The sequence below is a fragment of the Ruditapes philippinarum genome, unplaced genomic scaffold (assembly GCF_026571515.1).
Source record: "Ruditapes philippinarum isolate M1 unplaced genomic scaffold, ASM2657151v2 ctg3776_1_1_1_1, whole genome shotgun sequence".
NCBI classification, from domain to species: domain Eukaryota; kingdom Metazoa; phylum Mollusca; class Bivalvia; order Venerida; family Veneridae; genus Ruditapes; species Ruditapes philippinarum.
Genome location: NW_026866522.1, coordinates 36,428 through 60,661, shown reverse-complemented (window position 1 = coordinate 60,661; position 24,234 = coordinate 36,428). Strand labels below are relative to the sequence as shown.

At 33.4% G+C, this 24,234-nt stretch overlaps 1 protein-coding gene across 1 annotated transcript; it reads right to left on the bottom strand.

Annotated features, from left to right (window-relative positions):
* Nucleotides 1-1,198: 1,198 nt before the first annotated feature.
* LOC132732758 (GTP-binding protein Rheb-like) lies at nucleotides 1,199-19,479 on the bottom strand. The gene is made up of 7 exons (XM_060719257.1): nucleotides 19,306-19,479; nucleotides 13,574-13,645; nucleotides 10,650-10,717; nucleotides 8,606-8,688; nucleotides 8,034-8,141; nucleotides 7,435-7,516; nucleotides 1,199-6,133 (listed from the first exon to the last, which is right to left on the bottom strand). The coding sequence occupies exons 1-7, from the start codon at nucleotides 19,352-19,354 to the stop codon at nucleotides 6,044-6,046; spliced, it is 552 nt and encodes a 183-aa protein (XP_060575240.1). The 5' UTR covers nucleotides 19,355-19,479; the 3' UTR covers nucleotides 1,199-6,043.
* Nucleotides 19,480-24,234: the final 4,755 nt, after the last annotated feature.

The following is a 24,234-nucleotide window of genomic DNA, read 5'->3' as shown; positions in this document are numbered from 1 at the left end:
TGTGTACAAAGAATTATTTCAATAAATTGCAATCCTAACCAGAATCTTCATATAAACTTGCTATACACAAATTTTGATAACAATATCTCATTCCTAACTCTATTGTTCGGAAACCATTTTCTATTTTTAGTAACTGTGACCTTTACCTTGACCCCATGGGGTCTAAATGCAATACAAACTGAGGTCTTCATATTATATGTTATTTTGGTTTTGGAGTGATATATGTGGATATATTACCTGCTAAGATTTTATATCACCTGAGCCATTAATTTTATTACCCTCCCCCTGCCGAGTTTAGAAGATTTTTTAAAAAATCATTGCTGTTGCAAATGAAACGTCGAAATAAGATTCCCTTTAGGGTACCTCTTCATCACAACATGACGTCACATAAATACATGACGTATTTTTCCCGTACCTAACGAATGTAAACAAGCGAAAAGGAGTAGTCTATTGAAAGCACTTTTTTGTAATTAATATCAAGCTTTCACAAGGTCATATTTGTTTTCAATACTGATGGGAATTTGTATCATTACTTTACATTGGTAAATATTTATCATTTGACAGTTAAAAAGTGCCTGTAAATCGGAATTTACATCGCGTAAAATTGAACTGTACGCGCATCACCTCAGCGCATGTCGTTTACAACGTTGGGTACCCAACGGGGAAATTTAGTGTGTATATTACCCGTCTGGCTCGGTTATATCAATTTCTTTCGGGTGATCAATATCCAATCAAAAAGGCGGAAAAAATCTGGAAGGGTAATAAAAGCTTGCTATACACCAAGTTTGATTACAACATCTCATTCCTAACTTTAGTCATTGTCCAGACGACATTTTTCTATTTTTAGTAACAATGACTGACTCTTTGACCAAAGGTGGTCCAAATGCAATAGCAACTGTAGTCTCCGCATAAGGTTGCTATATACCAACTTTGATTACAATACTTCATTGCAAACTCTAGTTATCGTCCGGTAACCATAAAGTGGACGGACAGATGGACAAGCTGGCTCCCCTAAACTTTGTTTGTGGGGTATAATCACACTCCTAATGGGTTGAAATCATAGTTCAACTTTTTGATATTTACAGTAACAGGTATATTAAATTAATTTACATCATCAAGTCAAATATGTACATGCTTATAAGATATTATAAAAATGTAAGAAAAGACCACCTATGGAGAAAGACAAAACAGAAAAGTATTCTCACACCACACACTTTAATTGATATATGTATGCATATTTCATGTAACAATCAATTTATTGTATTTATTGTACAAGAAGACCAGATTTTATTTTTTTTAAGTGTCAAAGAATTTAACAGCATGTCATAGCATTTGATGAACAAAGATAAAATATACAGCACACATACATAAGACAGATCATACAATTAATGATAAGACATAAAGTGACCAGGTATTGCATGTATTACTAGCAGTGCTACGAAACTTGATCATTGTATATAATATACGGTGTTATACTTGCTGATGTATCAGTAAGTGTAGAAGTTGTACAAACACCATCAACATCTTAAACCTACATTTTACCCATTCACTGACCATTTACACTTGTATGTGCATAATGTCTCTTTAAACCTACATCAACAATTGTTTTCTTCTAACTAATTGTATTATATATCAGATCATTTATGATGTTGGTATGACAGATTGAAGTTCACCACTAGTTTACAGTGATATACAAAGATCTATGGCTGAAATCTTCTGATGTTAATTATAAATGATTGACATTTACCGTGTACACCTGGATACACCTGATAGAAGTATATTAAAATCATAGAACATCTATAGTGACTTATTAGTCTATAAATTCACAATAATATTACAACATGAGTTAGGCTTTTATTCAAAACTAAAATCATAACAACAAATGAATATGTGATGCATTTTTACAATATTTGAAATTGAACATAATTAAGTACAATTGATTTTTATTTTATTTTGTAAGCCAGAAATAAAATAAGTAAAACACCCATCGTCTGATCAATTGTCAACTGCAAAACTTGCAAAAACATCAAAAGCAAGAAGTCCTTTTCTGGTACTTCTCAAATTTAGGATTTATGCAAGATAAAAGAAACTTATAACATATTGAAAGAAAACATAGAAAAGTCAAATATAATACCAGCTTGTATATCTTAAATATCAACTATCTCTATCTAATATATGAGCCGCGTCACGACAAAACTAACGTAATGGGTTTGCGACCAGCATGGATCCAGACTAGCCTGCGCATCCACGCTGTCTGGTCAGGATCCTTGCTGTTGGCTTTCAAACCCTATCACAAGTAGAGAAACTGATAGCTAACAGCATGGATCCTGATCAAACTGCGCGGATGCGCAGGCTGGTCTTGATCCATGCTGGTCGCAAACCCATTATGTTGGTTTTGTCGTGACGCGGCTCAATTATTTATCTCTCTTCAAGCAACTATATCAGATACAGATACATCAAGCAATAGACAGTAAAACTATTCTATAAGGTAAGTCAATCATTACATTTTGAACAGATTCTTATGTTGATTTTTAAAATTAACTTATGTCATGTACAGATTTTCTTATATTTTCCTTTCCATTACAATTTAAACAAGTGTATTTCAGCGGATTTTCTGAGTATAAGATGCGAGTTTGTCAAGTCAAAGTTATATTGTTTTAGCACCATGGCAGACAGTTGTGACCTAAAACAGTCATTTCTAGTCACTGCTACAGTTCTCAACATTTATATTCAATTATAATAATTAAAACTATGTATAAACAGTTTATACTGACTTACTAAGATATGTTTAATAAGCACTTGTATAATTATAATTAGTTATAAGATTTCTGACAGGTTATATGACCCTATATAAAATGTTGTTTGCATATATTACCCAAGCTGCTGGGTAAGAGCTATATAACACACAACCATTTATTTTAACACCCATACATGTATAACCTGTCAAGAACATTTGAGCCGTGTCACGACAAAACCAACGTAGTGGGTTTGCGACCAGCATGGATCCAGACCAGCCTGCGCCTCCGCGCAGTCTGATCAGGATCCATGCTGTTCGCTATCAGTTTCTCTACTTGTAATAGGGTTTGTAAGCGAACAGCATGGGTCCTGATTAGTTTTGTCATGACGCAGCTCAATTTTATTAACAAACTTCTAATACAGCAAATTTCCTTTATTAGAGAGAAACAAAAAGAAGAAAATTCTTCATAAATTGATTGCAGCTATGTATATAGTTTATATAAACTTCATGATTACCCAATGAAAAGCGACATTACAAACATGCAGTATTATAATACACTATTCTAAACATATGAAATTAACAAGTATAGATTTGGCTAAAATGCTTAAAACTTATGTATCATAAACAGTGTATCTAAGACAGAAATTATCTACAAACAGTACATCATATATAACCTGTATTTTCATAAGTATAGCAACAGGTATAACATACAATCAATCCTTGAATCAAACCTAATTTAGTTCTTGCTAAACTTGTTCCCAAGTTTTGAGATTTTAGACATGTCTCTATTCACTGAAACTGTTAAGTCAACAGTTCGAAACTCCCACATCTGTGTACAGGTCTATAATCTACCTTTATAGACTAGGAACCTCATAAATAAATATACCTTTCATTCACAATAATAACAATATACAATAAGACAAAACTGGAACACGAAAATACACAAACTATGTATATGATGGACCTATAGTGAAAAACAATGACAGAAAAAACTAGGGATTAAGTACCAGACATTGATACATTTTACAGTGTACAATTTTTTGCAATGCTTATATTATCAACTTTGGAAAATCTTAACATTTCATTCAATCATCAATGAAAATACAATGCCTTCTTATAAGTGATATCAGAAATTGCATGAAAACATAAAAGAATGATTTACCTAAGTTTTGACAATATGATCCATGACCTGTGCTTTAAAACAGACTATCACATTGTTGAAAATGAAAAACGAGAAAGAAAAAATGAGCCGCGTCATGACAAAACCAACATAATGGGTTTGCGACCAGCATGGATCCAGACCAGCCTGCGCATCCGCGCAGTCTGATCAGGATCCATGCTGTTCGCTATCAGTTTCTCTACTTGTTATAGAGTTGGTAAGCGAACAGCATGGATCCTGATCAGACTGCGCCGATGCGCAGGCTGGTCTGGATCCATGCTGGTCGCAAACCCATTATGTTGGTTTTGTTGTGACACGGCTCAAATATCCCAAAATATGAGCAACAATATCTACATACTGTCTTAGATTTAACCAACTTTACAGATAATTGCTCAGGCAAATAAAGACTTTGTTTTTGAAATTATTTACTGTCCAATAGAATTGTAGAATTTACCATGAATCATAACACATTTACTTTGGTAAATCAACTAATTTTTAATCAGTCTAGTAAATCAACAGTTTTACAAAAATAATTTCAAATACTTACAAGTCATGGTTAGTATTTATTTGTAAGCATTTACTACAATAAATTGGTCGAAAGACTGTGCCATACCTGACCAATTTAATTTTGTAAATGCTTACTAATAAACACTTACCTTTTCTTTAGTTAATATATTAAATCTTTCTGTTTAATATGTAACTATTACAATCTTGCTTAATAACAATAATGAGACAAGAGCGATCAGTAATCACATGTGTCGCCTCATGCTGGCCAATTTCATGTTGGGTCAAATTTTGTGACAGACGGACAGACAGACAGACAGTGCACAACTAGACTTGGTACTGATCATTCATGTAATGTTTGGATAAAATTGCACCAGTAGTTAATTAGGAGTAGTCCGGACAAGCTTTTGTGTATCTGGCAACACACAGAAAAAAACACCTTTTTATCAAAGGGCCATAACTCGGCCAAAAATCATTCAACCGGAAAACCCGTGCAATATGCGTAAGGACTTGAGCTACAGATCAATCCTGTAAAGTTTCATTGAAATTGCATTAGTGGTATAAGAGAAGTAGTCCGAACAAACTTTAAAAATAAAAATTATTAAAGGGCCATAACTCTGACAAAAATCATTGAACCGGAAAAAGCTGACAATATGCGCAACTAAACTTGGTACTGATCATTCCTGTAAAGTTTGGATGAAATTGCACCAGTAGTTTATGAGGAGTAGTCCGGACAAGCTTTTGTGTATCTGGCAACACACAGAAAAAACACCTTTTTATCAAAGGGCCATAACTCGGCCAAAAATCATTCAACCGGAAAACCCGTGCAATATGCGCAAGGACTTGAGCTACAGATCAATCCTGTAAAGTTTCATTGAAATTGCATTAGTGGTATGAGAGAAGTAGTCCGGACAAACTTTAAAATTAAAAATTATTAAAGGGCCATAACTCTGACAAAAATCATTGAACCGGAAAATGCTGACAATATGCACAACAAGACTTGGTACTGATCATTCCTGTAAAGTTTGGATGAAATTGCACCAGTAGTTTATGAGGGGTAGTCCGGACAAGTTTTGTGACGGACGGATGGACAGACAGACAGACGGACAGACGACGGAGAAGTGATCCCTATATGTCGCCACTACTCCGTAGAGGCGACACAAAAAATCATGATTACATATTTACTTATGTGATAACAGCAAAAATTATTTAATTAATATGTACTTAAATATACCTATTACTAGATATAACCGCATAACTGTTAAAATATCTACTCCCTAACATCATTTAGGAGATCAGTTTATTAATTAGTTAGGGACACACCGATTTACTACTGTTATTTGAACTTGTGGTCCAACCCTTCTTCTTTCAAAATGTATTTATATATTTTTCATTCTATATATTTGCATTGTACATATTGTAAAAATTGAAAGGAATAAAATATGTTTAAACTTAATTAATGATATAATGATGATAATCTACCTGGGCAATTATAATGCTAACATTCACAGCAATAAAGTTATACAAGTTCACATAAATGATAAACGAACATTGTGCTTAACATAACAAAATTATATTCAAAATCATCATTATATTACAGAATCTGTATTGATATACTCCACTGTCAACTTTGTTTAACGTTTCTATGACAATATACATCCTTTCTGGTCTGGCACATTGCCAGAAGCTTTCTCTATTGTAGTCACTATCTGTTCAAAAACTTTTTTGGCGCTCTGCAAAATATCCATAAAAAATGTTATGTAATTATTTTTCAAGAAAGTATCAAGAAATTGTTTTTTATAACTACAACAGAATTTCAAATAATACATATATTATAAGTACACAAAGAGCCACAATTAAGTCAAATCCATGTTAAAACCATGACCTATGACATTCAATTATAATTTTAGAGTTATAAACGAAGTTTCAAGTGAATATACTCAGTGATTGCCAGCTTGCATAGCTCAATCTGTTAGAGCATGAGACTTGTAATCTCAACATTGTGGGTTTGAATCCCGGGCTGGCCATAAGTTTTTAGAGACATTTATTTGAGGCCCAGTGTATGAGCAGACTTCCCGAAATACTTCGGTCCGACGGACATGTCCGATAAATTTTGATCAGGTCTGACCAGTTTTTATTCCGGATCGGTCCGACTGTCCGGCTTTTATCCAAGCCGCATGTATACAAAATGGCGTCGCTAAAGGTGCCAAACCTGGGAAAAATCAAAAATCTACGTCAGAGGAACGCGCAGAACAGCAGTAAAAGGATAAAAAGAATAGACCTGAGACAAAATTTAATGAAAAATAGAAGCAAGACAGTGAATCGTTGGTGTATGATAGGGAGGAGATGAAAATGCGCTGTAAGGAATGTGCCGATTTTTACAGCGAAAAAATTAAAAACAAAAGTGTCTTAGAAATACAAACACAAGTTAATCTTTGATTTTGATCAATTTTATTTGGTCCGACAGATTTCTTTTCGGTCCGTCAGATTTTCATGGTTTGTCAGACCGAATGTCTGACAGTTTTTTTCAACTTTCGGGAAGTCTGTATGAGGGCGTAAACACTTGGCTTGTTAAAGAACTGGAATTGGGGCAGCACTATCCTCCAAAATGTAAAATGACTTATACTCTCCTGGAGGACCCGCCAATATGGGTCAACCCTCAGTGGTTAAGCAGAGGGTGCAAACAACTTAATTAAACAAGAGTTAAACTGAAAATTCAAGTGAATGGTATTTTTAGTTTGTTTTTTTTGGGGGGATTTTTGTTTTTGTTGTTGCTGTTGGGTTTTATGTCGCACCAACACAGTCGAAGTTAGGAAGGCCTCAGATGCCCCTCAATGCATTACTTCAGGTACAAACAGGCACGTAAGTAGAACTTACGAAATTCCATAAGCAACCTACATAGCTTTTCATGTTATGGAATCCAAACTCCCTTCTGGTATTGGAACTTACAGCTGTGAAGGGCAAGTGGTTTGAAGTCCTCAATCTTACAAACATGTGGTCACAGACATCCTTGTATATGTTATAAAATTATTACCTGATTTTCCTTTGCTGAAGCCTCCAGAAAAGGAATTTTCCATTTCTCAGCACATCTTCTTCCTGCCTCTTGTGAAACTTCCCTAATAAACAAATAGACAATTACTTCATTGTGTTACTTCCCTAATAAACAAATAGACAATTACTTCATTGTGTTACTTCCCTAATACACAAATACAGACAATTACTTCATTTAAAATTCTTGAAAAGAACAATATCTATTCACATGTATTTAATTCATGTATCCACATACTGACAGTCATCAAGCAGCAAGTTTAAAGATTAGAAACAAGGAGCAATGGCCAACATGTTAAGGTGTCTGCCTCTCAAACAATGTACTATAGGTTTCAGACCTGTTGATCATAGTTCCAGAAAGATGACATGATAGTAGTCAAAATAAGCTTCAAGCTTTCTTCATAGATGAGCTCTAATTAATGATCTTTAAACAAAGAATGGTACAATATTATTATTCTAACAAAACAGTGTTGTGATAAACTTTTATGCTTGTAAAACTTGCTTAACATACTTGTATGAATGTATTTAATACAAAAACTTTATTAAAAACTTGTGAAACTCTTAGATAAGAATCTGTATTTGTACCTTTCCATAGCCAGATCACATTTATTCCCTACCAGCACTACAGGTATACTTCCAATATTTCCCTTCATATCTAATAACTTGTCATACACAAACTGTATCACTTCAAAACTGAAATACAACAACAGCAAATCAATGTTGAAATTTTTTTAAAAAACTCCAGTCTAATTTTTCTTTTTAAAATTAAAATTATCAATTTAAAAAAAAATTTTTTAACAAAAAAAGGGGTAACGAAAATTTTATTTTTTTTTAACTCTGTTTCCTAAAAACTTCAAATTGCGATCATTGGGAGCCCATTTTTTAAACTTTCCTCTAAGAAAATTTTATAACGGGTTTTTATTACAGATTTTGTATGGTAAATTTTTGGCAAATTTAAAAAAAAAACAGCAATTTCTGACATTGGCATACAAACTTTGGCAAAACTGTAATTTGTATTACTAGTATATACATGATAAAAGGGCACTCTGATAATTCACCTAACATCCATTACTCCAATACTTACAGCTATTCAAAACTCTCTGTTTATAATAACATATAAAGATTCTAGTGGTTAAATATATTAAGTAACATCTCACCTCTTCTGAGAGTTGACAGAGTAAACTAGAATGTACCCATCTATATTCATGAAATATGACTGAGGTAGTATAGAATACTCGTCCTGAAAACATAAAATTGTATGTAAATGTCAGGTAAAATAAAGTACTCGTCCTGAAAACACAACATTGTATGTAAATGTCAGGTAAATAAAGTACTCGTCCTGAAAACACAACATTGTATGTAAATGTCAGGTAAATAAAGCACTCGTCCTGAAAACATAACACTTTATGTAAATGTCAGGTAAATAAAGCACTCGTCCTGAAAACACAACATTGTATGTAAATGTCAGGTAAATAAAGCACTCGTCCTGAAAACATAACACTTTATGTAAATGTCAGGTAAATAAAGCACTCGTCCTGAAAACATAACACTTTATGTAAATGTCAGGTAAATAAAGCACTCGTCCTGAAAACATAACACTTTATGTGTAAAATGTCAGGTAAATAAAGCACTCGTCCTGAAAAAACCATAACACTTTATGTAAATGTTCAGGTAAATAAAGCAACGTCGTCCTTGAAAACCATAACACTTTATGTAAATGTTCAGGTAAATAAAAGCACTCGTCCTGAAAACATACACTTTAATGTAAATGTCAGGTAAATAAAGGCACTCGTCCTGAAAAACATAACACTTTATGTAAATGTCAGGTAAATAAAGCACTCGTCCTGAAAACATAACACTTTATGTAAATGTCAGGTAAATAAAGCACTCGTCCTGAAAACATAACACTTTATGTAAATGTCAGGTAAATAAAGCACTCGTCCTGAAAACATAACACTTTATGTAAATGTCAGGTAAATAAAGTACTTGTCCTGAAAACACTAGAACTCCGCGAGTCGGATGTGTCGCCTTGTGCACAATGTAGTTTAGGAGAAATGGCCAGGACAAAAATGAAATATGAAAAATAACAAAGGGCAATAACTAAAAAAATAATAAGTGCAGAGCAGCAGTTTCTGTGCACTGCACTTCTTATCAATAAGATCTATCATTTCTATGATGTTTCAAGTCCATAGCTTTCATACTTGAGGAGAAATGACCAGGACAAAAATAAAGTAAGAAAATCAACAAAGGGCAATAACTCAAAAAATAAGAAATGCAGCAGTATCAGTTCTTTGCACTGCACTTTTTTCTTAATGAGATCTATTATCCTATGAAGTTTCAAGTCCATAACTTTTTTATACTTTCGGAGAAATGGCCTGGACAAAAAACTAAGTATGAAAATTAAACAAAGGGCCATAACTAATAAATTAAGAAAATGCAGAGTACCGATTCTTGTGCACTGCACTTCTTCTTAATGAGATCTATCATCCTATGAAGTTTCAAGTCCATAGCTTTTATACTTAAAGAAAAATGGCCCGGACAAAATTAAAGTATGAAAATAAACAAAGGGCAATAACTCAAAAAATAAGAAATGCAGAGTACCTGTTCTTGTGCACTGCACTTCTTCTTAATGAGACCTATCATCCTATGAAGTTTCAAGTCAATGGCTTTTATACATTAGGAGAAATGGCCCGGACAAAATTAAAGTATGAAAATTAACAAAGGGCAATAACTCAAAAATTAGGAAGTGCAGAGTACAGGTTCTTGTGCACTGCACTTTTTCTTAATGAGATCTATCATCCTATGAAGTTTTAAGTCCATAGCTTTTTTAGTTGAAGAGAAATGGCCCGGACAAAATTAAAGTATGAAAATAAACAAAGGGCAATCACTCAAAAAATAAGAACTGCAGAGTACCGGTCCTTGTGCACTGCACTTCGGGTTATTGAAAGAAGCATGCATACCAAGTTTGAAGTCAATCAGACTTATAGTGACTGAGTTATGCTCCGGACAAGCTTTAGGGGACGCCGACAACGACACAGACGCCGCCGACAAAAGTAACCCCTATATGTCACCTTTTCAAGGCGACACAATAACACATTATGTATATGTCAGGTGGAACCTAGTACTCATCCTGATTTGTCCAGTTCACAAGATAAACTGTGTTTTATTACAGGGATGTAACTAAATAAATATATATCTCACCTGACCAGCTGTATCTACTAGTTGTAAGGCATATTCTTGGCCACTTATCATAACTGTTTTCTGAAAAGCTGAAAATATAACCATACAACAGATATACTTCAAGAAAATAAATTTCAAATCTCAAATACTAGTAAGATCACATGTAAAATATTTCACTTTAGATCCAGTCTATATAAACCTCCATCTAGTTCATACAACAAATACACCACTTTTGTTAACTGTCTTCACAATATATTTTTTTCAAGAACTTGCCCCTTCGGGAAGAAAACATGGACTTTTAACTTGCTGGAATCCAATTTACCTTGCCTAGGAAAAAAGATGAGCATTTCTTCCTGCAAAATGGGACAGAACATACTTTATCCTGTCACTTGTATCAATTTCGGCCCGATAACAAGGTGCCGTATATTTTTACTGATCTACGGCACTTGATCACGTGGTATGCATGTTTGCCGGACTACTTTTCAAGAAAAAATATAAAAACTGTCGTTAAATCTTCTGTGTGTAGAATAACGAATTTTGGAAATGTTGATAAAACTTTGTTTGTTTATTTTATTTCACTCTATAATTTTTCAAGCGAAATAAAAATTATTAAAAGTGAAATAAATGTAAAACTTAACTCGTTTTCGACATTAAAATAGCGTACTTGATCTGATTGTTTTGCACCTGCTGTTTGGCGCAACATTGTGACGTCACGTAAACAATACTTTAAACGTCTGTACAGCGTTAACGACTGAATAAAAGATATTGGTGTTTGAATTCATTTTTCTTAGTTAGACCATTTTCTTTCATTCTAAGATAGTTTTCACAACATAATTCGACAAAAATTGTATTTATTTATCACATTTTTCAAACAAAATGGCGCCCTTAATGTGAAAATACGCAGGGAGATAATAAGAACGGCAAGTGCATTGTTGTAGAATAATGCACACTTCGGGCCTTTTTGTTTATATAGAAACATTTCCGATACTGTGAATAAAGGTAGTTTGCCTAATAAAATTCTTTAAAAAAACGGTGACAGGATAAATAAAATAATAGATTGGTGCCGTGGATGGAGAAAGTTTATCTGGCTCTGCTCCGGAATTTATTGGGTTCGCCTGAGGCTCACCCAATAAATTCCTCCGCCTCGCCAGATAAACTTTCTCCATCCACGGCACCAACCTATTATTCTCTATATGAAGGGGGAAATGTCTGAAACAGGTCAAGTGGAACAAAAGAAATCAAAGCTCGTGCTCAGTTATAACTCTATATATTCAGTGCTCAGTTACTGTTTAAGCAGAAATCATGTTGTAAAATAGTACAAAGGCATTTCTTTTCTGTAAATCAACAGATTTACAACCATGTGAAAGTCAGTCATCCGGTTAGCTCAATAGGTAAAGCATTGCACTGTGAATTGGGCAACCCGGGTTCGACAGGTCACATTTGTTGCGATTGATCGTGAAATCTTTTCTACGGTCTTTGTGTTGTACCTCTGCTCTGGTATGTACAGAAGTCTCAGTTCCTTGTGAAAGTGATGGCACTAGTACTGGTAAACTGCTTGACAGCCTGTCCAGGAACGATGCGGTGGCTGAACTGTGCTCTGGTAAATTTAATGTGGCTTACTCAGCCGTGATCTGGAGTGAAAACTACCAACACCACCAACACCATATCAAAGTCTTGTTCAGATTCAAAAACAGTGACCACAAACTTCTGAACGTACATTATTCATTGCACTTAAAACCTACACACTACTGAACTGCAATGGTAATTTAGACAGTGATAATAGCAAAATAGACTTTGAAGTTAATGACAATCCCAAAGAGTTTAGGAAGAACTTCAAGAAGTGAAGCAACATACAGTAAATGGGTCATAATCTATCTACAACTGACTGGACATAAAAGCCTCTAGCCTAACATAATTTTAGTTTTTATCTAGTTTTAGATCTAACTGGAAATAAGGTGCTATGATAAAACTATTGAAAGAAACATTTGAAATAATTGCAGGTTATTTACATTGTGTACCACTGATATAAAATCCACTTTTGTAGAATTAAATAAAATTTTCTTGGAAAAGCAAATGAATAATAAAAGCAACCGCAAATATAAAAATAAACAGTTTTAACAAATCTTTAAAAAGTAAAAGAAAGAAAAACAAGTTGCGGTTTCCCTTTTTATTTAAATCTAGTCACACTTGTCTAAGTTTGAATCATTTCCATAAAAAAATGACAAAGTTAAGAAAATTCAGTCATAAAACCTTCAAGGTCAAGGTTATTTAAAGGTAAAAGTCATATCTAAATTATTCCACATGTCTGTAGTTTTATCCACATATAAATCAAATCAGTACATAAATAGCAAAATTATGACAACTTAAACAAAATTCAATTATCTCAAGGTCAATGTTATTTCAACATTTTAGAAGCCAGGTCTTGTCAAAAAGTTTTTTTTTATCCAAGTATGAAGACAATCCATTGATTAATTACCAAGGAACAACACTTTATGGCAATTATCAGTTAAAATGATCCATCTACATGAATTTGCCTACCATAAATCTTTGTCAGAGTGACTTGACTTTGTGTAAACCATCATGTGTCAATTACATAGTAGCTTTGACCATAGCAGAGCTACCTACTGCAAAATATGCAAAGACAGTTTATGCTCAGGTTTTTTATTTCATGTTTCATTAAAATTATCAAAAAATGAATTAACTTGCCCGATCGGGCAGACTGGTTGTAATTTTAACTTGCCTGTCAGTCATTTAACACATCCCGGGCTGCAGGCAAGTGGGTTATTTTGAAGATTGTGTTCATACCTCAAATAGAACACTTATGTCCATTTCTCAAATATAACATTTTCTGTCCATATTTCAAATATTTCACTTATGTTCTTACCTCAAACATATGTTCAATATTGTAGCATGAAATTTTAATAAGTCAGTAATAAAACACTTACTGTTCTCAATAGTTGGATCATAGGAATCAACAAATTGATTTTCTACAAACTGTATAGTGAGACTTGATTTACCTGTAAACATTAAAAAACATGATTAGTTATGGTAGACAGAGGTTTCAATCCCTAGAGTAGACGGTTCACACAAAGACACCCTGAAGACAGTTCACTCCCTACCTTATTAAAAAAAAATAATTGATTACTTTTGATTACATAAAATTTCTTAACACAAAGTTTAATGGTATTTTGATAGATAAATGACAATAAAATATATTAAGTTGACTTAAAAAGGGACCTCAGCATTTCAGTTCCAATTAAATAATTTTTCTAATTAATAATTCTCATCATGTATTCTGAGTGAAAATGGAAGTGATACATGAAATACCGATTGACACAGGTCTTTAAAACGGAAAAATGAATGATTATTTACCGACTTCCCCATTCATAGACTTTGCCTAATTGATATTACAATAATGCATTATCTTAATGACATAAATAACTACAAGTATTGCAGCTCAAGACCCTAGCAAACCAGTGACCTTAGTCCTAAATGACGTCAAGTCAATATCAACTTTTGGTAGCTTCCCAATTCATGATAAAGATACTGTAATCCATTTCACAACAAGAGCACCGCTAGGCGGAGCATTATATGCCCGAAAGTGTTTTTTTTTTTTTTTAGTAAAGATGAAGCATTTGTAAGACATGGGACTAAAATAAAGTATTACCTCCTTCAAATAACAATCCTCCTTTGAAGTTTCAATATTGTGGTCCAAATGGAACTTTAAGTTATGTCCCAGAAACTGTTTTCAATTCTAAGGTAAAAGTGACCTTGACCTTTGACCTTGTGACCCCAAAATCATTAGGGGTCTTTTACCCAATATGGACAATCATACTATGAAGTTTAAACACAGTAGGCCAAATGATACTAAAGTTATATTCCGAAAACTCTTTTCAGTTTTAAGGTAATAGTGACCTTGACCTTGTGACCCCAAAATCAATAGGGGTCTTCTACGCAATATGGACAATCATCCTATGAAGTTTGAATATTGTGGGCTAAATGGAACTAAAGTTATGCTCAAGAAACTGTTTTCAATTTCTAAGTAATAGTGACCTTGACCTTTCACCTTGTGACCCCAAAATCAATAGGGGTCTTCTACCCAATATGGACAATCATCCTATGAAGTTTGAACACTGTGGGCCAAATAGAACTTAAGTTATTCTCCGGAAACTGTTTTCAGTTCTAAGGTAATAGTGACCTTGACCTTTGACCTCAAAATCAATAGGGGTCTTCTACCCAATATCGTCAATCATCCTATGAAGTTTGAACACTGTGTGCCAAATGGAACTTAAGTTATGCTCCGGAAACTGTTTTCAGTTTTAAGGTCATAGTGACCTTGACCTTTGACCTGTGACCCCAAAATCTAAAGGGGTCTTCTACCCAATATGGACAATCATACTATGAAGTTTGAACACTGTAGGACAAATGGAACTTAAGTTATGCTCTGGAAACTGTTTTCAGTTTTAAGGTCATAGTGACCTTGACCTTTGACCTTGTGACCCCAAAATCAATAGGGGTCTTCTACCAAATACGGACAATCATCCTATGAAGTTTGAACACTGTGGGCCAAATGGAACTTAAGTTATGCTCCGGAAACTGTTTTCAGTTTTAAGGTCATATAACCTTGACCTTTGACCTTATGACCCCAAAATCAATAGGGGTCTTCTACCCAATATGGACAATCATCCTATGAAGTTTGAATATTGTGGGCCAAATGGAACTTAAGTTATGCTCCGGAAACCAAATTGCTAACGTTTTCAGTTTTAAGGTCATAGTGACCTTGACCTTTGACCTTATGACCCCAAAATCAATAGGGGTCTTCTACCCAATATGGACAATCATCCTATGAAGTTTGAATATTGTGGGCCAAATGGAACTTAAGTTATGCTCCGGAAACCAAATTGCTAACGGACGGACGGACAGACGGACGGACGGACAGACGGACGGACGCCAGGGGGTATAACATAATATGTCCGAAATTCTTTCGGGCATATAAAAATGAATTATTAATACTAAAATTTGAGTTAAAGTGAATTTTTGATGGGTGGATTTAATTTAGGTAACATATAAAGCATTGAAAGGGATGAAAATTTATGGACAAATTATAGATCTATTTCGAATGTAAATATTAGTGTGTTGTTGTTTTGAGTGAAATATGCAACCGAAAGTGGTTCTAATTGTGACATTGGCACATAGGGTAAATAGTCAACTCTGCTCTAAACCAACTCGGCACAGGTCAACTCGGCACGGGTCAACTCGGCATGGATCAACTCGGTCCTCTTTAAAAAACATTAAACATAGTAACTTTTTTCCGATTACTTGCATGTTGTCAAGGCCAAAAAATGTTATCAATGTCAAAATAAGAGATATCTGGTTTATTATTATATAATTGTACATTGTACTTCTGCAGAATTAAAGTGTATTTAGAAGAAATTCGTAATGTTTTTCTTGCAGATTCGTTAAAAATTGATTTAATACTTATGTGTTTCCTTTGATGCTTTTTGATTGTTAAGTTATATTCAATAAAACATTAAATAAAAAACGTGTTTACTTATTATCATAAGCTTCTAATTTGTTGCAGGTGGTTATTTATCAAATTTCAATGATTGCATCAAACATAATTATCACCTGATTAATCAGTACCCTTCCCTGAACATACACATGGGTTGATTGGTTATAATAGCGTATGTTAATAATTTAAGAAAACATCTTTCCACGTTTGTGAACAAGTCCATATATTAATTATTCGACAATATTGAGTGATAAAACCGGAGACATAGATAAAAAGTTATCTATGCCTCTGATAAAACAAACCAATATATTAATATATACTAGGCCTAATATATACAATTGAAAAGTTGGCCGAGTTGAACAGTGACTCAGTGGCTGAGTAAGTTTTTGTGCCAAGCTGACCCTGATTTGTCACATAGAACCACTTTCCGTTGCACATTTCATATAATATGTGTAGAGTCCGACTAAGGGTTTAATAGCGAGCTCGAAGAGCTGGCCCTAAGGGCCTGCTAGCAAAGCCAGCTTTATGGTAACGAGAGTACCTGCTAGATAGTGATGATTTTGAAAACTTTTGTCCGAAGTACTGAATTGACACATCGCAACTATTTGGCTAGCCGTACGGGCACGTACGGCTATCCACTTCCTTTTAAAATTGTAATTCAGTATTTTATACACTGCTTCCATTTATTGTGGTTCCCTATCCTCTTATGGTTCCATTATAAGAGTGCAGGACACCAGTCTACACTTCTGTTTTCAATCAGAATACCTCCGTTTTTATCTGTAATTATCATTATCTTGAAATTCGAAAAGTTGAGATGTGTCAGTTCTGTACCACAGACGCTTGGGGTTTGGAGCTCAAAACGCCTTTAAAATCCAAATAAAATGCATATTTGTCAATCCCAGGACATGTACTGATCATATATATCAAAAAATCTTAATATATGCCGTTTTGAAAAAAAATCATATTTCAACATCTATAATAATACACAAGATAAAAATGTTCGCCGGAAAAAATCCGCACCCCTACCGTCATAATCACCATGTATTTTAATCCATTTCCAATATTTTCACATAATCCTTTGGTCCATCGACACAGAAGATATAATTATTCACGATGATGGTCAATTTTAAACTTCAACGGTAATATAAACAACGCAACAGCCGAAATAAACATCAATATTCTCGCCGTTTTTTTTCAACGACAAAAACTTTCGATAAATTCAATGGACCAGACGGCTATGAACGAAGCTATCCTATTATGTGGTTCCCAAACTTAAAAGCGCTGCGCATTTTGCACACGGCAAAGCTGGGGCCACATAATCGGATAGCTTCGTTCATAGCCATCTGGTCCATTGAATTTATCGAAAGTTTTTGTCGTTGAAAAAAAACGGCGAGAATATTGATGTTTATTTCGGCTGTTGCGTTGTTTATATTACCGTTGAAGTTTAAAATTGACCATCATCGTGAAGAATTATATCTTCTGTGTCGATGGACCAAAGGATTATGTGAAAATATTGGAAATGGATTAAAATACATGGTGATTATGACGGTAGGGGTGCGGATTTTTTCCGGCGAACATTTTTATCTTGTGTTTTATTATAGATGTTGAAATATGATTTTTTTTCAAAACGGCTTATATTAAGTTTTTTTGATATATATGATCAGTACATGTGCTGGGATTGACAAATATGCATTTTATTTGGATTTTAAAGGCGTTTTGAGCTCCAAACCCCAAGTGTCTGTGTTCTGTGCTTTGGATGAAAGTTTTCAAAACCATCATTACCTAGCAGGTACTCACGTTAACCAGGGCTCACGCTGTCGGTCGCCATAGTCGCCATTTGCGATTATTTTATAAGATTGGCGATTATTTTTGCATTTTGGCTACAAAATCTGGCGATTATTTTTTACTTCCAACAGTATTTATATAAGGTGTAAAAATCGATAAAGAATGCAGTAGACCCAATTAACACCAGCGGGGTGGATTTAATTGAGTGTCAACTTTTTATCGGTCACGTGCTGCTTACCATATTGCCCGAGGTGATAAAAATACATGCGAGATGTAAAATTGTATAAGTACTTTAAAGATATTGTCCAGCATTATAATAGACATTAAGTATCTGTCAATTAGCCAAAAAGATCGTCTTAAAATTGATAAACTGGATATTGACCAACCCAAAATTTACGGGAAATTTACCGTAAATTGCAGTAATGACAAATTTTGATTTTTTTTTGTTTTAAGCTACTTGACTAAATCGCCAGTGGAAAACAATGATAAAATATTTAAAAAGTATTAACTTCCCAACAACTATTTGCACAACAACCAAAATTGTGAGTATTTCTTCAGAAAACAGGAAAGAATCCGATTGTCACATGTTTTCGCGACACCGATAATTTTGATATTTATTTAAAGGTGAAAATAAGCTATGTTCTGTTTAAAAATCTTTACTATTATGGCAGAAAATTTGTATTACATTGGTGATGATGACATTTTTCTGTAAGTTATTCAGAAAAAAGGCTGCATTCTGTGAATGAGTTTGCAAGTGTTATTTTTATAGGCTAATATGACCTAGATCTACTCCAGTTCTGTGTGAAATGTGGAAATTGACAGGGGTTATAGCTGACAAAATTTGATTAGAACAAACAAAAGAAATTGTCTGATAATAGCATTATGTAAATTCATAATGAATCTTGAATATTATTGATATACAGTAATTATACTATATAACATTTTTATTCTGTTCTATAATAACAATTTAAGTTGTGGGTCTATTTAAAAAAAAGGTAGTTATCAATATATACACAAATGTATCAGTTTATTTGAGAATCCTTATAAAACTGAAAAAGGTTTATATGTAATGTTTATTTAATCAACTGCTTATGTTGTTAATCGCTAAATCGTGAATAGTCCGCTGAACTTTTGGCTATTATTATTTTAAGTTAAAAATATTGGCTATTATTTTATTTGAGCCAGTGTGAGCCCTGCGTTAACGTAAAGCTGGCTTTGCGAGCAGGCCCTTCGGGCCAGCTTTTCGAGCTCTCTATATAATCTGTCAAACACCTCGCTTGATGGCTTTGCTTTGCCTTATTCTTATTAAATATATTTGTGTACCCCACCCACTTCAATTTACATATAAATTTTCGTTTCGGACAAACCCGTCAAACTTACCAACAGATCTGAAGCCCATAAGAGCTATTTTCCTTTGTTTTGCTGGCATAGTTACTTCAGGAGACTTTTTTTTAGGTCATGGTGAATAAGAATGAAAAAGAAAATAAAATTCTTATTTATTTTAGCGTGTTTACAAATTCTTTTTCCGGTTACACGGCGCATAATATGAAACAGTTGTGAGAACCACACTATACCTGATAAGTGACCATCCTGCTATATGTTTTTATGATTTTGATTTTGTTAAAATTTTGCTTAATATGTAATAAGTAGCTTTTATAGCTAGTGTTATTATGTTTATTGTAACTGATAATCACATTTTTTCTTATCTTACCAAACACCATACTGTACATTATTTATTAATAAAACAACCAAATCCTAGCATGGCCTTGTCCAAATGGTTAATTAATAAAAGTTCTCGAAATGACAATAGCCTTGATTTATTTCTTATTTCAAACCACACTCTAGACATGTTAACAATGTCTAAATCATACCTGAGATATTAGACTACATATGCCATCATCTCCCCAGAAATATCCCCTACAGGTCTAGGGTTATGGTTAAGTACTCTGAAAACAAAAGCCCCGTATTTGCACCTTGTATAAGATTGCCAACTGAACTGTGCTTAAAAAATCATTAAAATGCCAAGATTAGAAATATTTCAAAAAGTCAAATCTCTTTGTGTTGAAGACCTTTTGGAACAGTATCTCTACATGTACGTCAACTGTACAGGTTTTCTTCCGACTTCCATTAATAGTCCTTCATTACAATGGCATATTGTTCTATATATGGTAAAAACTTTCTGGCAACATTGCCACCCTGTCCGATTTAGTTCAGTTCAAGCGGGCAGTAGTAGGGTTGCGTGTTTGAGGCCTGTTTCCAAGGTTTTAGATATTTCATCATTTGACATATTCTCTTTTAACAATGACTAGAATAGTTTTCCACTCTTCCCTTTCCTTACATGTTTACAATGCCTGGACTTATTTTTCTCTCACCTTTCACTAATAATACAACATGCACTTATTTCATGCCTATAACAATCGTGAGATGGGTTGGCATTATTCAGAGAAATGTAGGTAGGTAGGGTAGATAGATTATTACATATGTTTTGATATATTTAATATCTTATATACAGCTGATATCATAGTCATTATTATTATTGTGTTCACTTTTTCAATATACCTTGTTGGTAGTCTATATATGAGCACACTATAAAATAAAATAAAAAACTACTTAAACCAAAAAACAAAATCTAGAAAACAGGTGATCCATCGGAAGCAAATAAAACATAATACATGAAAGTTGTAGACTAGGTTGATTATGTTAATAAGATAATTTAATAAGTGCATCATCTCGCTTTCAAGGAAAGACAAGAAAACTATCTAGCACGGGTGTTGCTTTCTGTAGATAGTCTGATATTATTGGCCTGTCAATTATGAATACATTCTAGCACTCACCCCACTTCGGTTCTGCCAGTAAAACTTACGAAAATTAATAAGGAATTATTATATTACTAATAGTTTGAAAACTCACACTACCTAACTAATGTTTAGGTTGACATTACATCCGCAACTGCACAGTCGGTTAAGTGATTGCTGAATATAAGAGAGGTCTGTGGTTCGAGCCTATTGTTGCCATCGCTTATCTTTTTCTTTATTTTTGCAGTTTGAAACAGCTCTTTTGCTTGCTAAAATGTTGACCCAGGCGTGAAGCAACTCAGAAACACTGTTGTGTCTTTGTTTTGCAGTGTAATATACGGAAATGAAATGACACACTTTGAACGATTATTTGAAAGCACAATCACAGATGAAAATGTTATCCTACAAGACAACCAGCTTTATGAAAACTTTGATGACTTAGATCAATACATTTTCAATTCCGAGATATCAGATGAAGAGGTATTACGATCTGTTAAAAAGCTAAAAGCTGGGAAAAGCGGTGGTGAAGACAAACTCATACCAGAATTTTTCATTAGTAGTATTGATAAAATTCTACCATTGTTAACATGTTTATATAATAGACTGTTCGAAAACGGTGAATTTCCAGCAAACTGGAATAAAGCAAACATTGTAGTGATTCACAAAAAGGGAGATATAAACGATCCGAATAATTTTCGTGGAATCTCATTGTTAGATATACTTGGAAAGATATATACAGGTTTACTTACTAGAAGACTAAATTTTTATATAAATGTATACGATAAAATTGCAGAAGAACAAGTAGGATTTCGAGAAGGATATAGCACCATTGACAACGCTTCATATTAAATGCTCTTATACAAAAACAATTATCAAAAAAGGGAGGAAAACTTTATGTGGCTTTCGTTGATTTTGAAAAGGCGTTTGACACTATTAATAGTCAAAAGTTATGGTCGGTCCTTAGAAAGAATGGTATACGTGGCAAACTTTTTTATGCACTACAAAGTATCTACAAAAATGTCAAAGCATCTGTCATAACAAATACTGGTCAAACAACAGACTTCAATTGCCCGAATGGATTAAAGCAAGGGTGCTTGGCCAGCACAACTCTATTCATCCTCTACATCAACGAGCTTATTGACAGAATTAACACTTCAGGGTATACCGGTATACAACTTTTCCCAGATCAGACACAAATATTATCATTACTATTTGCAGATGACCTGGCATTGACAGCAGACACTGTATTAGGACTTCAAAAACTTTTAAACTTATTAGAAGTATTTTGTGCTGAAAAGGATTTAAAATGTAATACCAAAAAAACTAAAATACTAGTATTCAAAAATGGTGGAAAATTAACTAAACATGAAAAGTGGACGTACAATAGTAAGCCAATCGAAGTTGTAAATTGCTTTTCATACGTCGGTTTAAATTTTACGCAACGAAACTCAATGTGTAATATGGCAAAGGAACAATCTTTAAAAGCCAAAAGAATCTTAATTTCAATACTAAACAAACTATATAAGTATGGTCAATTAACACGACATGTCTATTTCAATATTTTTGATACCAAAATAACCCCTGTACTTTTGTACGGTGCAGAAATATGGGGAACACGTCGCCAAGAATCAATTGAAACTGTGCACAATTATGCCTGCAAAAGATATATGTGTGTGAAACAGAGAGCAAGCAATATGGCTGTCCTAGGTGATTGTGGAAGGCACCCTCTGTACATAGCAGCAGCTAAAAAATGTATAAAGTACTGGTTAAAGATTGTTAAAATGAAAGAAAATCGGCTAGTTAAAAAGTGTTATCTTATGCTTATGAATTTGGATGAAAAAGGTCAAAACAACTGGGCCACCGAAATTAAAAACTTACTTTTAAGAAACGGCTTTGGATACATATGGCAAAATCAGTGTGTTTCAAATGAAATTTTTTTTATACATACGTTCACACAAAGATTAAAAGACCAATTTCTCCAAGAATGGTCGTCAAATATACACATTAGTTCAAAACTACAGTGTTATGCTAACTTTAAAACAAACTTTGGACACGAAAAATATTTGGAAATTGTTAAAATAAGAAAATTTAGAAGTGCCTTAGCCAAAGTAAGAATTTCAAATCATGCCTTAAATATAGAAAAAGGAAGATATAGAAACATTAATAGAGAAGAAAGAGTGTGCGAACTTTGTCAAGAAGACCAATGTATTGAAACAGAATATCACTTTGTTCTTGTTTGCAATTCATATAGCTCTCTAAGGAAGCTATATATTCCTAGAAAATATTGGGTTTCACCATCAATTAACAAGTTTAACATACTCATGAATACTGACTCAGAATCGCTGTTGTTAAATTTAGCTAAATTCATATTTTATGGTCTACAATATAGATCTGAACATATTGGTTAAATTAATTTCTACCAATATTTATATGACATTTTACTTTTAAATGTAATGAAGTTAAACTCACATAACACATACTAAAATAGATACAAATTAAAGTGTCGGTTTCTTCATTTGAAGGAACATTTATGCTTTATTTATACATTGTTAGCAAACGTGTGCAAATCATTAATGCCATTATGATTAATTCTACATTAAGTCTATTATTGTTGATTCAAAATTTTTCAATGTATACATTTGAGTTTGCGATAAACTACGTTTTAGCATGTTTTGCCTTACATTTTGTTTCGGATAAGGTTAAACTGTTGAAAATGTATAAAATTAATTCTCAATTACAATTTCTATTTCAGACAAACTTTATAGCAAGATTTTTTTTTTCTATTAAAATAGCAGTGAATTTTGATGATATACATGTATTACTGTATTTGACTATTACCATAATACTTTAACACTGTTTTGTACATATGTAAACAAAAACTTGTAAACTATGTTTTGTTTTGGGCTGGTGGCCTATGAAGCAATAAAGATATTGTATTGTATTGTATTGTATTGTATTGTATTGTATTGTATTGTATATTGACATTTTGTAATTTTAGATAATAATTCTTAAACGATGTAATTAAACAAAGTTTATCTATAAAATAAATGCAAAACATATTAAAACAAGACAGATCGCAACATAACCCATCTTAGCTAATATAAATAAGGAAATGAACCACCACCAACAACAAAGACACATGGGCCTTACTGTAATATTTTAAGCACCAACGGCCATTTTACATTAATATTATTCTTACACAAACATATAATTTGGCCATCAAGACTAAGTCATAATTAATGGAAGACAAGATAAATCAAAATGTTTTAAGGTGTTCCAATAAAAACTGGGAATGTTCATTCAGAAGTGTGGTCTATTTATTTTCAATTATAAAAAAAAAACAATGAAATAACAAGTTCATAAACGTGAACATATAAAATATATGAGCCGCGTCATGACAAAACCAACATAATTGGTTTGCGACCAGCATGGATCCAGACCAGCCTGCGCATCCGCGCAGTCTGATCAGGATCCATGCTGTTCGCTATCAGTTTCTCTATACTTGTTATAGGGT

Excerpts from the sequence above, each read along its gene's own strand:
- LOC132732758 (XM_060719257.1), bottom strand. The coding sequence starts at position 19,354 with ATGCCAGCAAAACAAAGGAAAATAGCTCTTATGGGCTTCAGATCTGTT. Across the intron at positions 10,718-13,573 it reads TGATCCAACTATTGAGAACA|CTTTTCAGAAAACAGTTATG; the intron begins GTAAGTGTTTTA and ends TTATATTTTCAG. Across the intron at positions 7,517-8,033 it reads TGTGATCTGGCTATGGAAAG|GGAAGTTTCACAAGAGGCAG; the intron begins GTACAAATACAG and ends TTTGTTTATTAG.